A 12,837-nucleotide genomic window follows, 5' to 3' on the forward strand; every position below is an offset into this window, starting at 1 on the left:
AATGCTGCCTTGATGTCAAGGGTAATCAATCTCACCTCATCTCTTGAGTTCAGCTCTTCTGTCCATGTTTGGACCAAGGCTGTAATGAGGTCAGGAGACAAGTGGCCTTGAAGTAGCAAAAGAGGTTGAGAGGCAGAGAGGTTTCAGGCGTGAATTACAGAGCTCAGGGTTTAAGACAGCTAATGTCATGGGAGACAGATGTGGGGGTGAAAGGATTAGGGATTCACAAGTGACCAGAGTTGTAGGAATGCAACACTCTTGAAGTGTTGGATGAGGCTCAAGAGATGGGGTCATGACGAATTTGAACACAAGGATGAGAATGTTAAACTGGACAGCCAGGGGTACGAGTGAACTGGACTTGGTGCGGTTTAGATTTGGATGTGAAGTTCATGGGAGATGAAGGATGGAAAGTAAACCAAAAAAGCATTTGAACGTTGATTCTGGAGGTGACAAAGGCACGGATGAGGGTTCTGGCAACAGATGGGTTGATGCATGAACAGAGACAGGCAATGCATCAAAGAGGTGGACTTTGTGATGGGGAGGATCTGGGAGTTCTGTTCTGCTCAGGATCAAAAAAAGAAGGAAGGTACAGCACAGCACTCCCTCAGTACTGCACAGAAGTACCAGACTGGATTATGGGCTCAGGTCTCTGAATATAGACTTAATCCCGCAACCTTCTGATTCAGATGCCAGAATGAGCCAATGAGCCAAGGTTGACAACGGGACACTGAGGTTGTAAACAGTAAACTTCGATCTTAGACAGTGGCTAGATAGGTGAACAGATTTGGTGTAAAAAGCATGAACTTTGTAGTGGGGGCTAAAGACAATATCTTCAGACTTCCCATATAGACCAATAGAGATTTTAACATTAATACAGCAGCTGTTTTCAGTCTATTAACCTCTGCCGGATGGCAGTTGGGTACTAAAATTAACCTCAAAAGTGCAAAGGTTGCTGGGAAGGAGATGCTGCCCAAAAATGAGGGAATAAAAAGCCCCAAACCAGCTAGGATTCCTGTTTTTAACTGCAGTACTGTGATACCTGCTCGAAGCATGTGCATGAATGCTCAATGAGGACAGAATAGCCCTCTTACTTTTCGCTCAGGTTCCTGCAAGTTGAATAGTTTGTTAACATTCTTTATCCAGATTTACACATTGAGAATGTCCTCTTTTGCAAAGTTGTCAGAGTGGGAATTCTGTGCCTTCAAGGTAGGAGGGGGAAAACAAAAAGGAAAAATTTTCAACTTCTTAAGAACAACAGCCTAGGCAAGCAATAGCATTGTTGCTAGCATGTGGCACACTTCCTTTCATTTTGAGATTCAGAGTTCCACTGACAAACCTAGGAACTGTATCATCTGCCTGTCCTTTCCCATGGGTATACGGCTGCAGGAGTTATTATTAATAAGAAACTTCACAAAATTAATTTTGATGGGGAGGGAAAAGAGGGGGATAAATTACATCAAAAATATTTGAAAATAAAAGAAACAAGAAAGGTATGAAGGTGAAAAAATAAAGGCGCGCAAAAGAGAGAAATACAGTAAAACAAGCAGTACAGTGATTTTGTTTTTAGTTTGGCTTGGGAGCAAAAAAAGCACGGGTTTTGGAGGAAAATCTGCCACAAGTAGTACAGCTACACCACACAAATTCTATTGCCTGCAAACTGTCATTTGTTAGTTTTTAGTCAATTGTAATCAAAATAAGGTTACCTCATGTCAGCTTGTGTGTGTGGGGAAATACAGAATGGAAGTTTTTGTTTGAAGAAAGTTTCTTAAAATTAATCTGTTGTACACTGATCTGCAGATAAATATACTTAAACATATTATTTCATGGACACATCTCAACACAAATCATATCAGCAATGTAATGTACTTCAAAAATCCATGAAGGACAAACTGAGAAAAATTAATGACCTCCACAAACTCACCTAGCTAGCTTCTCTTCAATTATTATACAAAATGTCATAAGTATTGTAGCGCAAATAAAGAAATAATCATCAGTACCTTCCTTCTTGTCCAATCACTTGCGCTGCTTCGTCTCTCTCTGGACTTCTTATTCGTGTCCGTTTTCCCACTTTTCTGACTACAGCCTCAGAAATGTCTCTATTAGCTCGTGGAAGGTCATCTCTGTTGGTCATAGCTTCAGCATGGAGACTCTCTGTGCTCGTTACTGTGCTTCCACTTGCTTCCGAATCCAAAGAACTCATTGACCCACTGATATGCGATCCATTGGATAACAGGCTACTAGCAGATGGAAAAGGATCACTATACACTGGTGATGGGCAACGAGGAATACCACCAGGTTCCATACCGTGCCTGCTGGAAGAACTGCTGGCAGGTGAAAGGGCATGCATCTCTTTCCTCTGCTGGTCAACAGGCAGCATCCTTCCTCTATCCACCTCATCGCCATTAACAGAACTATGATCAGACACATCAAAGGGACGGACAGCACCTGTTTGAAAAAATATTAAAATACATGGTATGTACATATAGAAATGCTATACATTTGGGTGCTCCAAAAAGGATGACCATGATTAAATAAATACCCTACCCATAGAAAATCTGAAAGTTTTACGGCCTACAGATCCACCTAAACCTCCTGTGAATCTATTCCCTCCCACTAACAGCAAAAATGTTCACTGCAATATTCATGCATGGATACCTTTAATACCGTTTTCAAAACATTACATTCAAAAAACAAAATATTGCTAGATACTATGGAGGTTTTTGCTTTATTAATATTTTGCATACCAGGGAAGTTATACTGAAAAATAGCATGGGATAAGGGTAGGGGGGTGGTGAGGGAAGGTGTTCAAATTTTATATGCAACTACTCTAAAGCAAAATATACAACTATCAGAGTACCAACCCCAAAAATATTCTCTCTCTATACTATGAACTTTCATGTTGGAGTACCAATAATCGAATGACCCTGGAGGCTGTGAAGGAATCAGTGACTATTTTATGAAAATAACTATGTAAACTGCATGTCATCTGTTTGCAGATCCAGATAAAATATTTCTATTTTCCTGGAAATTTTGCAACTCCAGCACAAAACACCCATTGGAAATGTTTTGTGCATCATATGGCTTCTTCAGCATTCTCAATAAAGCAGGACATTATGTTTGGAGCCTATCCAGTACTGTTCATGAAAGAAACCAGAAAAATAAAAGCATATATATATTCAAGTGGTGTGTGTGCGCGCGCATGTATAAAATATATCAAATATGAAATAAATATTGCGTGTGTAAAAAGATAATGGGCAATGGGTACGATTGAAAGACATGTGGGGTCTTTCATTGATTATGAACTAGCCTGTGTAAGTGTGGACTGCGCCTCTAATATTCACATATGCCAACTGGCATGCACAGAAGGTGCCATGATGAAATAATGAATGAAAATGGAAGAATTATGAATTAAAAAGTCAACTGTTAAACAAAACCACAAGAACATGAACACTTGTACCACAGCGAAAATTGAAAATGGTCTCGTGACCCCTCCTGTACTGGAAATCAACAAAACTGTCGGAAATGATGGAATTCATTAATATGCAATTTCAGATGAGGTTAGTAATGAAGTAACAAAGGATTCTAGAGACAGACTGACCTGCAGCCCAAACCAAGATGAACAGAATGGTCCCCATTCAGATATCAATTGATAGCCATGGCTATCATATCCTGGCCTGCTGTGTGGTCACACCAGGTGAGAGAGATACGTGCTTTCTAACAGAAACGCTAATGTGATGCATTTCTTTTAAAACCTTAAAAAGGCAGCCCTCCAGGGAAAGAAGGGAGATCAAGCCAACACCTTCAGAAAGCAGTCCAGCCTAGCAAGAACTCTGCTGAACAATAACTGAACGATTCTGGGTACTGCCTGTGCGGAGTTTGCAAGTTCTCCCTGTGACCACATGGGTTTTTGCCGGGTGCTCCGGTTTCCTCCCACAGCCAAAGACTTGCAGGTTGATAGGTAAATTGGCCATTCTAAATTGCCCCTAGTATAGGTAGGTGGTAGGAGAATTGGGGATGTGGTAGGAATATGGGATTAATGTAGGATTAGTATAAATGGGTGGTTGATGGTCGGCACAGACTCGGTGGGCCGAAGGTCCTGTTTCAGTGCTGTATCTCTTTAAAAAAAAAAATGAAACCGTACGGACCACCTGGCATTGACCTAGGCACTGGAAACGACAACAGCAAACCCAGCCTTGTCAACCCTGCAAAGTCCTCCTTGTTAATATCTGGGGGCTTGTGCCAAAGTTGGGAGAGCTGCCTCACAGACTAGTCAAGCAACAGCCTGACAGTCATACTCGTGGAATCAAACCTTACAGAGAATGTCCCACACACCGCCATCACAATCCCCGGGTATATCCTGTCCCACCAGCAGGACAGACCCAGCAGAGATGGAGGCACAGTGGTATACAGTCAGGAGGGATGCCCAGGGAGTCCTCAACATCGACTCCGGACCCCATGAAGTCTCACGGCATCAACTCAAACATGGACAAGGAAACCTCCTGCTGATTGCCACCTACCTCCCTCCCTCAGCTGATGAGTCAGTACTCCTCTATGTTGAACACCCTTTGGAGGAAGCACTGAGGGTGGCAAGGGTGCAGAATGTGCTCTGGGTGGGGGACTTCAATGTCAATCACCAAGGGTTTTGTGGTTTTGTGACGGGTAGGTCGTGCCTCACAAACCTTATTGAGTTTTTCGAGAAGGTGACCAAACAGGTGGATGAGGGTAAAGCAGTGGATGTGGTGTATATGGATTTCAGTAAGGCGTTTGATAAGGTTCCCCATGGTAGGCTATTGCAGAAAATACGGAAGTATGGGGTTGAAGGTGATTTAGAGCTTTGGATCAGAAATTGGCTAGCTGAAAGAAGACAGAGGGTGGTGGCTGATGGCAAATGTTCATCCTGGAGTTTAGTTACTAGTGGTGTACCGCAAGGATCTGTTTTGGGGCCACTGCTGTTTGTCATTTTTATAAATGACCTGGAAGAGGGTGTAGAAGGGTGGGTTAGTAAATTTGCAGATGACACTAAGGTCGGTGGAGTTGTGGATAGTGCCGAAGGATGTTGTAGGGTACAGAGGGACATAGATAGGCTGCAGAGCTGGGCTGAGAGATGGCAAATGGAGTTTAATGCGGAAAAGTGTGAGGTGATTCACTTTGGAAGGAGTAACAGGAATGCAGAGTACTGGGCTAATGGGAAGATTCTTGGTAGTGTAGATGAACAGAGAGATCTTGGTGTCCAGGTGCATAAATCCCTGAAGGTTGCTACCCAGATTAATAGGGCTGTTAAGAAGGCATATGGTGTGTTAGCTTTTATTAGTAGGGGGATCGAGTTTCGGAGCCACGAGGTCATGCTGCAGCTGTAAAAAACTCTGGTGAGACCGCACCTGGAGTATTGCGTGCAGTTCTGGTCACCGCATTATAGGAAGGATGTGGAAGCTATGGAAAGGGTGCAGAGGAGATTTACTAGGATATTGCCTGGTATGGAGGGAAGGTCTTACGAGGAAAGGCTGAGGGACTTGAGGTTGTTTTCGTTGGAGAGAAGGAGGAGGAGAGGTGACTTAATAGAGACATATAAGATAATCAGAGGGTTAGATAGGGTGGATAGTGAGCGTCTTTTTCCTCGGATGGTGATGGCAAACACGAGGGGACATAGCTTCAAGTTGAGGGGTGATAGATATAGGACAGATGTGAGAGGTAGTTTCTTTACTCAGAGAGTAGTAAGGGCGTGGAACGCCCTGCCTGCAGCAGTAGTAGATTCGCCAACTTTAAGGGCATTTAAGTGGTCATTGGATAGACATATGGATGAAAATGGAATAGTGTAGGTCAGATGGTTTCACAGGTCGGCGCAACATCGAGGGCCGAAGGGCCTGTACTGTTCTAATTCTAATTCTAAAAGGTGGTTCAGTAGCACCACTACTGACCGAGCCGGCCAAGTCCTAAAGGACATAGCTGCTCGACTGGGTATGCGGCAGGTGGTGAGGGAACCAACAAGAGGGAAAAACATACTTGACCTCGTCTTCACCAAATCTGCCTGCCGCAGATGCATCTGGCCATGACAGTATTGATAGGAGTGACCACCGCACAGTCCTTGTGGAGACGAAGTCGAGCTTTCACATTGAAGATAACCTCCATTGTGTTGCATGGCACTACCACCGTGCGAAATGGGAAAGATTTCGAACAGATCTAGCAACGCAAAACTGGGCATCCATGAGGTGCTGTGGGCCATCAGCAGCAGAATTATACTCAACCAATATGTAACCTCATGGCCCGGCATATCCCCCACTCTACCATTACCATCAAGCCAGGAAACCAACCCTGGTTCAATGAAGCATGAAGGAGAACATGCCAGGAGCTGCACCAACCATACCTCAAAATGAGGTGTCAACCTTATGAAGCTACAACACAGGAATACTTGCGTGGCAAACAGCGTAAGCAGCATGAGATAGACAGAGCTAAGCAATCCCACAATCAACAGATCAGATCCAAGCTCTGCAGTCCTCCAATGTCCAGCCGTGAATGGTGGTGGACAATTAAACAACTAATTGGAGGAGGTGGCTCCACAAATATCCCCATCCTCAATGATGGGGGATCCCAGATCAGGGCGAAAGATAAGGCTGAAACATTTGTAACAATCTTCAGCCAGAAGTGCCGAGTTGATGATCCATCTCAGCCTCCTCCTGAAGTCCCCAGCATCACAGATGCCAGACTTCAGCAAATTCGATTCACTCCGCTTGATATCAAGAAACGACTGAAGGCACAGGATACTGCAAAAGCTATGGGCCCTGACAACATTCTGGCAATAGTACTGAAGACCTGGGCTCCAGAACTTGCTGCACCCCTAGCCAAGCTGTTCCAGTACAGCTACAACACTGGCATCTACCCAGCAATGTGGAAAATTGCCCAGGTATTTCCTGTACACAAAAAGCAGGACAAGTCCAGCCCGGCCAATTACCGCCCCATCAGCCTACTCTCAATCATCAGTAGGAAGGTGACATTAACAGTGCCATCAAGCGGCATTTGCTTAGCAAGAACTTGCTCAGTGACACTCAGTTTGGGTTCTGCCAATGCCTCTCAGCTCCTGACCTCATTACAGCCTTGGTTCAAACATGGACAAAAGAGCTGAGCTCAAGAGGTGAGGCGAGAGTGACTGCCCTTGACATCAAGGCAGTATTTGACCAAGTATGGCATCAAGGAGGCCTAGCAAAACTGAAGTCAATGGGAATCAGGGGGAAACCTCTCCACTGGTTGGAGTCATACCTAGCACAAAGGAAGATGGTTGTGGTTGATGGAGGCCAATCATCTGAGCTCCAGGACAACACTGCAGGAGTTCCTCAGGGTAGTGTCCTGGGCCCAACCATCTTCACCTGCTTCATCAATGACCTTCCTGCAATCATAAAGTCAGAAGTGGGGATGTTCACTGATGACTGCACAATGTTCAGTACCATTCGCGACTCCTCAGATAGTGAAGCAGTCTGTGTAGAAATGCAGCAAGACCTAGACAATATCCAGGCTTGGGCTGATAAGTGGCAAGTAACATTCACACCACACAAGTGCCAGGCAATGACCATCTCCAAGAAGAGAGAATCCAGCCATCTCCCCATGACATTCAATGGCATTACCATTGCTGAATCCCCCACTATCAACATTCTGATCAACATTGACCAGAAACTGAACTGGAGTAGCCATATAAGTACCATGGCTACAAGAACAGGTCAGAGTCTGGGAATCCTGTGGCGAGTAACTCACTTCCTGACTTCCGAAAGCCTGTCTACCATCTACAAGGCAGATGTCAGCAGTGTGATGGAATACTCTCCACTTGCCTGGATGGGTGCAGCTCCAACACTCAAGAAGCTCGATACTATCCAGGACAAAGCAGCCCACTTGATTGGCACCCCATCCACCACCTTCAACATTCACTCCCTCCACCACCGACGCACAGTGGCAGCAGTATGTACCATCTACAAGATGCACTGTAGCAACGCACCAAGGCTCCTTAGACAGCACCTTTCAAGCCCACGACCTATACCAACTAGAAGGACAAGGGCAGCATATGCATGGGAACACCACCACCTGCAAGTTCCCCTCCAAGTCTCACACCATCCTGACTTGGAACTATATCGCCATTCCTTCACGGTCACTGGATCAAAATCCTGGAACTCCCTTCCTAACAGCACTGTGGGTGTACCGACGTCACATGGACTGCAGCGGTTCAAGAAGGCAGCTCACCACCACCTTTTCAAGGGCAATTAGGGATGGGCAACAAATGCTGGCATAGCCAGCAATGCCAAAATCCCATGAATTAAAAAAAAAAGAGACATCACTAAGTGACTAAGACTCTCCAACTGTGAAGGTAATAAAATCAAAGCTACCAGCTTCATGCTGAGTTGCAAACCCTAGAACTCTACAATATCTCAACAAGTTTAAGACTACGAACACCCAGGCCTACACCTTTAAAAGAGAGACTGTCCTCCTGAGAAGATTCAACAGGTTTACTGTAAACCATGAGCACTTACCTCACTTTGGACTTCAAACTACCTACCTTTTCTCTCTATCTATCTATTCTGATCTATGTGTGAGAGTAAATGGCATGTGGCTGAGGCTGCGACCATTTCAATAATTGCATAAAAATGATTATCTTTTTTAATCTACGAGAAAACCTATCATTTGTTTATTTGACCCGAAAGACACAGGGGCTAACACATCATTTTAACAAAACACAATTGCAGTCAGTTGGAAGGTGAACAGTGGGAACCACCACGCCCCTTTCTATTAGTCCATTCATAAAGGGAAAGTATCACGAAAAATACTTAATTCTAAACAGTGATCCAACTAGATTTTTGAATTATTGGTAAAAGAAATATTTAATATAACCATGGAGCTAGTTTGCTTAAAGATCTAGTTAAGATTTTGCAATTAATTATTTATCTTCAACACATCAAGGGATAAAAGGAATAATGAAACCTTGTGGACAATAAGGCCAACACCAATGTGTAGACTGGTTGTAAGGAATTCTATGCCAAAACACCAAACTACAGTGAGACTTACTGCATTCAATTTTGAATGGGCTCAGTTGATCAAAACGTCCAAGACATTTTGGGCGACCCAATGTTAAAGTGAGAAGGGAAAGAGATGAATGATTGCCGTTATAATAGGAGGGTAAATGCATACTACACAAGAGCTCTGAAGAGAAAGCAAGTGCAGAATTTACAAAATCCAATCCTGATGAGCACAAACAACATTCAAGTGAAAGGAAATTATAGGTAAAGATCTGATCTGAAGACAACTTTGAACAAATATTGATTGAAGCATGAAAATTATTTCACCCTAATTTCATAAAATACCAAAATACCAACTTGAGATATTATTGTAAGAAACAAGGAATTTAACCAAATTTAAATTAAATTGCATAATTAAATTTTCTGCACTAAAGTTAAACGTAGAACCTTTCATAAGGAATGTTTACTGGAAAGCCACTCACTATACTTACCCTCTCTCAGGGAAAGTAATCCTCCATGAGAGCCACCATCAGGAAGAGGCCAACTTTGAGTTGCCTCCACATCCCTACTGTGAAGCTCCTCCTGCCACAGGCTGGAACGTGAATCTGGGATCTTTTCTGGATCAGGAATCCCTGAACCTGTCACTGCCACTTTAGCTGGCCCAGGCTCCTAGAATCAGGAAGAGAGGGGAAAAAGAAGTTAGAAGGAATCTGTTGGTAGCCTGACAATGTAATTGCTCTATTTTTGGTGTGGGCAACAAAGTGTTTTATGTAACAAGCAGGCTTTGATCCTGAAGAAAAAGGTCTATTATTGAATAGAATGGGAACAAATCCAGAACCAATCTGTTCCTTTGATTACAGTCCCGGTTTCAAGAAAGGCCCCTCAGAAGAGAGCGTGCTTAGTGTGTCAAATAACCATTTTAGATATCAAATCATTTCCCACAAATGTGCCTTCAGAAGACATTTTTCTAAATCAGATCCATCATTAGAAAAATATACTTGCGTTCAAGGTGTTCCTGTAGAATCCAGAAAATGTCTATACTTAATATTGAGTTGGACTGAAAAGAACCCAATTAACTTCAGATATTTCTATCACATACACAATGCCAAACATGTCACCCTCCACCAACTCCCCATTCTTCCTCTAACCCAGTCTACTGCATGCACTGGTCACATGGCAATTTCCTCTACACTTGTGAAGCCAAATATTAGGTGCTCACTTAGCTGAACATCTCTATTCTATGAGACCCTGACGTCATGGCAGCTCACCACTTTGTCGCACCATCTCTAATATCGCTGTTTTTAGCCTCCTACAATGTACCAAACAGGTTCAAAGCAAACTTTAGAAACAATATCCCCTCTTTTGCCTGGGAACACTGCAGCCCTCTGATCAGAACAGTGACTTTGCTAACTGAATCTGAGCTAGGCAGATTGATGTTTGAGACAGGTTGATGTTTCTGGCACAGATGCTTCATCAGAACATGGTCCTGCTCCAGGGACAGGAGTTTCTATTTTTGTGGCTATAGTCTGCTTTTACTCTTCAGGACTACTAGACCTACTGCACGGTTTGCCAAAACACACACTGTGAGCTCCTTTGATTCAGCATGCAAAGCTTCTGCTTGATACTTCTTTGCATTTCTGCAGAAAGCACAGTATAATGCCTGGAAGTTTCCAGGTCTGGGAAGCAGAAAAGGCTACTTCCTGAATTGAGTTTTTGACCTATTAAGGTGCAGCTATCTGGCATCAATGAGGAAACAGCTTTTACCAGTAATCTAGGCCTGGGAACTTCAAAGAGCTGAAGCTTCCAAGACTTCAGAGAGAGGGAGGATTTGGTAGAGAAATAACATGGCTAATTCGAGTTTTTCATCACATGACTTCTCGCTTCCAACCACCTGCCTCTATAATCTCATCAACAATTATCTGGCACATCCTTCCACGCAGTGCACTGTCTTCCCACTCCAACTGGAAACTGAACAGCGTCTTTGCCAATTGGAAAATTAACAGATCAATCATTATCTGATAAGATGATTCTTTACGCAAACAGCCTCTCCCCCGCCCAATTATCAATATTTCTATACTAAATAAACAAAAGTTTTAAAAGAAAATTGAAAAAAGTTGTTTTATTAATGTCCCCACGATTTTTCTCCTGGGTTTCTTGCAGCAACATCCAGGATATTAATTTTTAGTTACTAGAGACTTCAGGACAATCCAGGAGGAGTGACAACCTTAGCAATACAGGAGAGAGGGAGAGAGAGACTGATGCTTTCTAGTATACAGTTAAGTTTTGTTTTATGCATGAAGCTCTTGCTTTTTGTGCAAATGGGTGTCTACTTTTCATGATGTGCCTCATTTCTTTTGTACATCTCCAGAGACAGATTATTGGTCAGATTAGAGTTTTATAATGTCCAACATTATTCAAATAAATTATTGCTGAGACAAATTTAAGGTAAGTCTTCCCTTCCAGTAAATTAAAAGCAATGCTTTACAATTAATTTCTTCGTTACTCCAAAACCAAAATAGGGGAAATATTAATGAGAAAAAAACCTATGATATAGATGTGGTGAAATGGGCCTGCGGCTGGCAGCTGCCACTTAACATAGATAAATATAGTTTCATACTTGAGGCGGCGGGGGGGAGGCAGGGAGACGGGATGGAGGGAGGGGAAGGGAGGCGCTGGGTCTGGGAGCGAAACAGAGCAATCACGATCACTCCTGACTGATGGACATCTATCTGGAATACTCTGCATCACGACATCAAGTGTGTGGGCAGACATTGCGTACTTGTGCAAGCAAAAACAATGGCAGGTATCTCAATAAATCAGTGCTCAACATAGTAAATTAATAATTCGTCTTATGTAAAGCTAGTTCACAAAAATGCACATTTTTTGTTGTTTTGATTAAAATAAATTTCTAATGCCTTGTTCCTTCTGAAATTTGCTGACCAGCCCCCTATTTAAGACAAATTTTGTAATGCGGCCCTCACGAGAAAAGGCTGGACACCCCTGTGATAGGGCCTTTTCAGAGACTCTGTAGTGATTTAATTGAAATATTTAAAATGATGAATGCACCAGACAGTTTAGGTGTAGACCATCAATTTGAATTCGAGATGTGAAGAAAAACAAGAGGTCATGCATATAAGCTATTTAAGCATAGAAGTAGGTTCTATCAAGAGGTTTTACTTACACAGATGATTATTGAAGCTTGGAACAAAATGCTGGTCATGTGGTGTGTGCAGATTGATTGCAACAAGTCAAAAATGAGCTGGGCGGGTTCTTTGTCTCAATAATTAGAGAGAACTGCAGGATGTTTTTCTTTTCCCTCTGCATTTCAGTTATTTTGAGAAGTAGTTTAGAATTAAAGAAAACTGTGGTGCCATGCAGATTTAATCTGATGATGCTACTGAACTGCATTATGTAATTTCCTCTACAATATCATACCTTTCCTATAGGCTATTCAAAACTAACCAACAGAATAATTTAAGGCAGTATTGCGCAAAAATGGTGCATCATTTTAAATGGGTGAATCAAGTCACCATTATTTTCAAGCTGGGATAATAGCGCCATTGTGTTCATGTATTCGTATATGGTAGGACATAATATAACCAATTTTGTTTCATTTTAAGAAAAAAAATCCAAACTTTTCAGACCCAATAATCTAAAACAAAACAAAGAATAAGAATGAGAAAACAAGGCAAGCAGAACAAAGCTATATATTTTTGCTTTTGTTGGAAAGCACACAAAAGTACTTCAAAGAGAGTGATGAGTCACTGCTCCAATGATTCATCCAGTTTAAAAAAATCAAATGATTAGTTATACACTAAAGGTCCTAGGTTCAGTCCCCAAACCATAT

The 12,837-nt window shown here is 42.6% G+C and overlaps 1 protein-coding gene across 6 annotated transcripts in view; it reads right to left on the bottom strand.

Moving 5' to 3' along the window:
• Positions 1-12,837, bottom strand: part of mprip (myosin phosphatase Rho interacting protein) — a 533,204-nt gene that overhangs the window by 190,636 nt on the left and 329,731 nt on the right. For all 6 annotated transcript variants that reach the window (XM_068057934.1, XM_068057930.1, XM_068057933.1 and 3 more), the window contains 2 exons: positions 9,482-9,659; positions 1,998-2,445 (listed from right to left, as the gene is read on the bottom strand). In XM_068057934.1, the coding sequence (XP_067914035.1) occupies positions 1,998-2,445; positions 9,482-9,659 (626 nt within the window). The remainder of the gene's footprint in view (positions 1-1,997; positions 2,446-9,481; positions 9,660-12,837) is intronic.

The sequence above is a fragment of the Heterodontus francisci genome, chromosome 26, assembly GCF_036365525.1.
Source record: "Heterodontus francisci isolate sHetFra1 chromosome 26, sHetFra1.hap1, whole genome shotgun sequence".
Taxonomy (NCBI): domain Eukaryota; kingdom Metazoa; phylum Chordata; class Chondrichthyes; order Heterodontiformes; family Heterodontidae; genus Heterodontus; species Heterodontus francisci.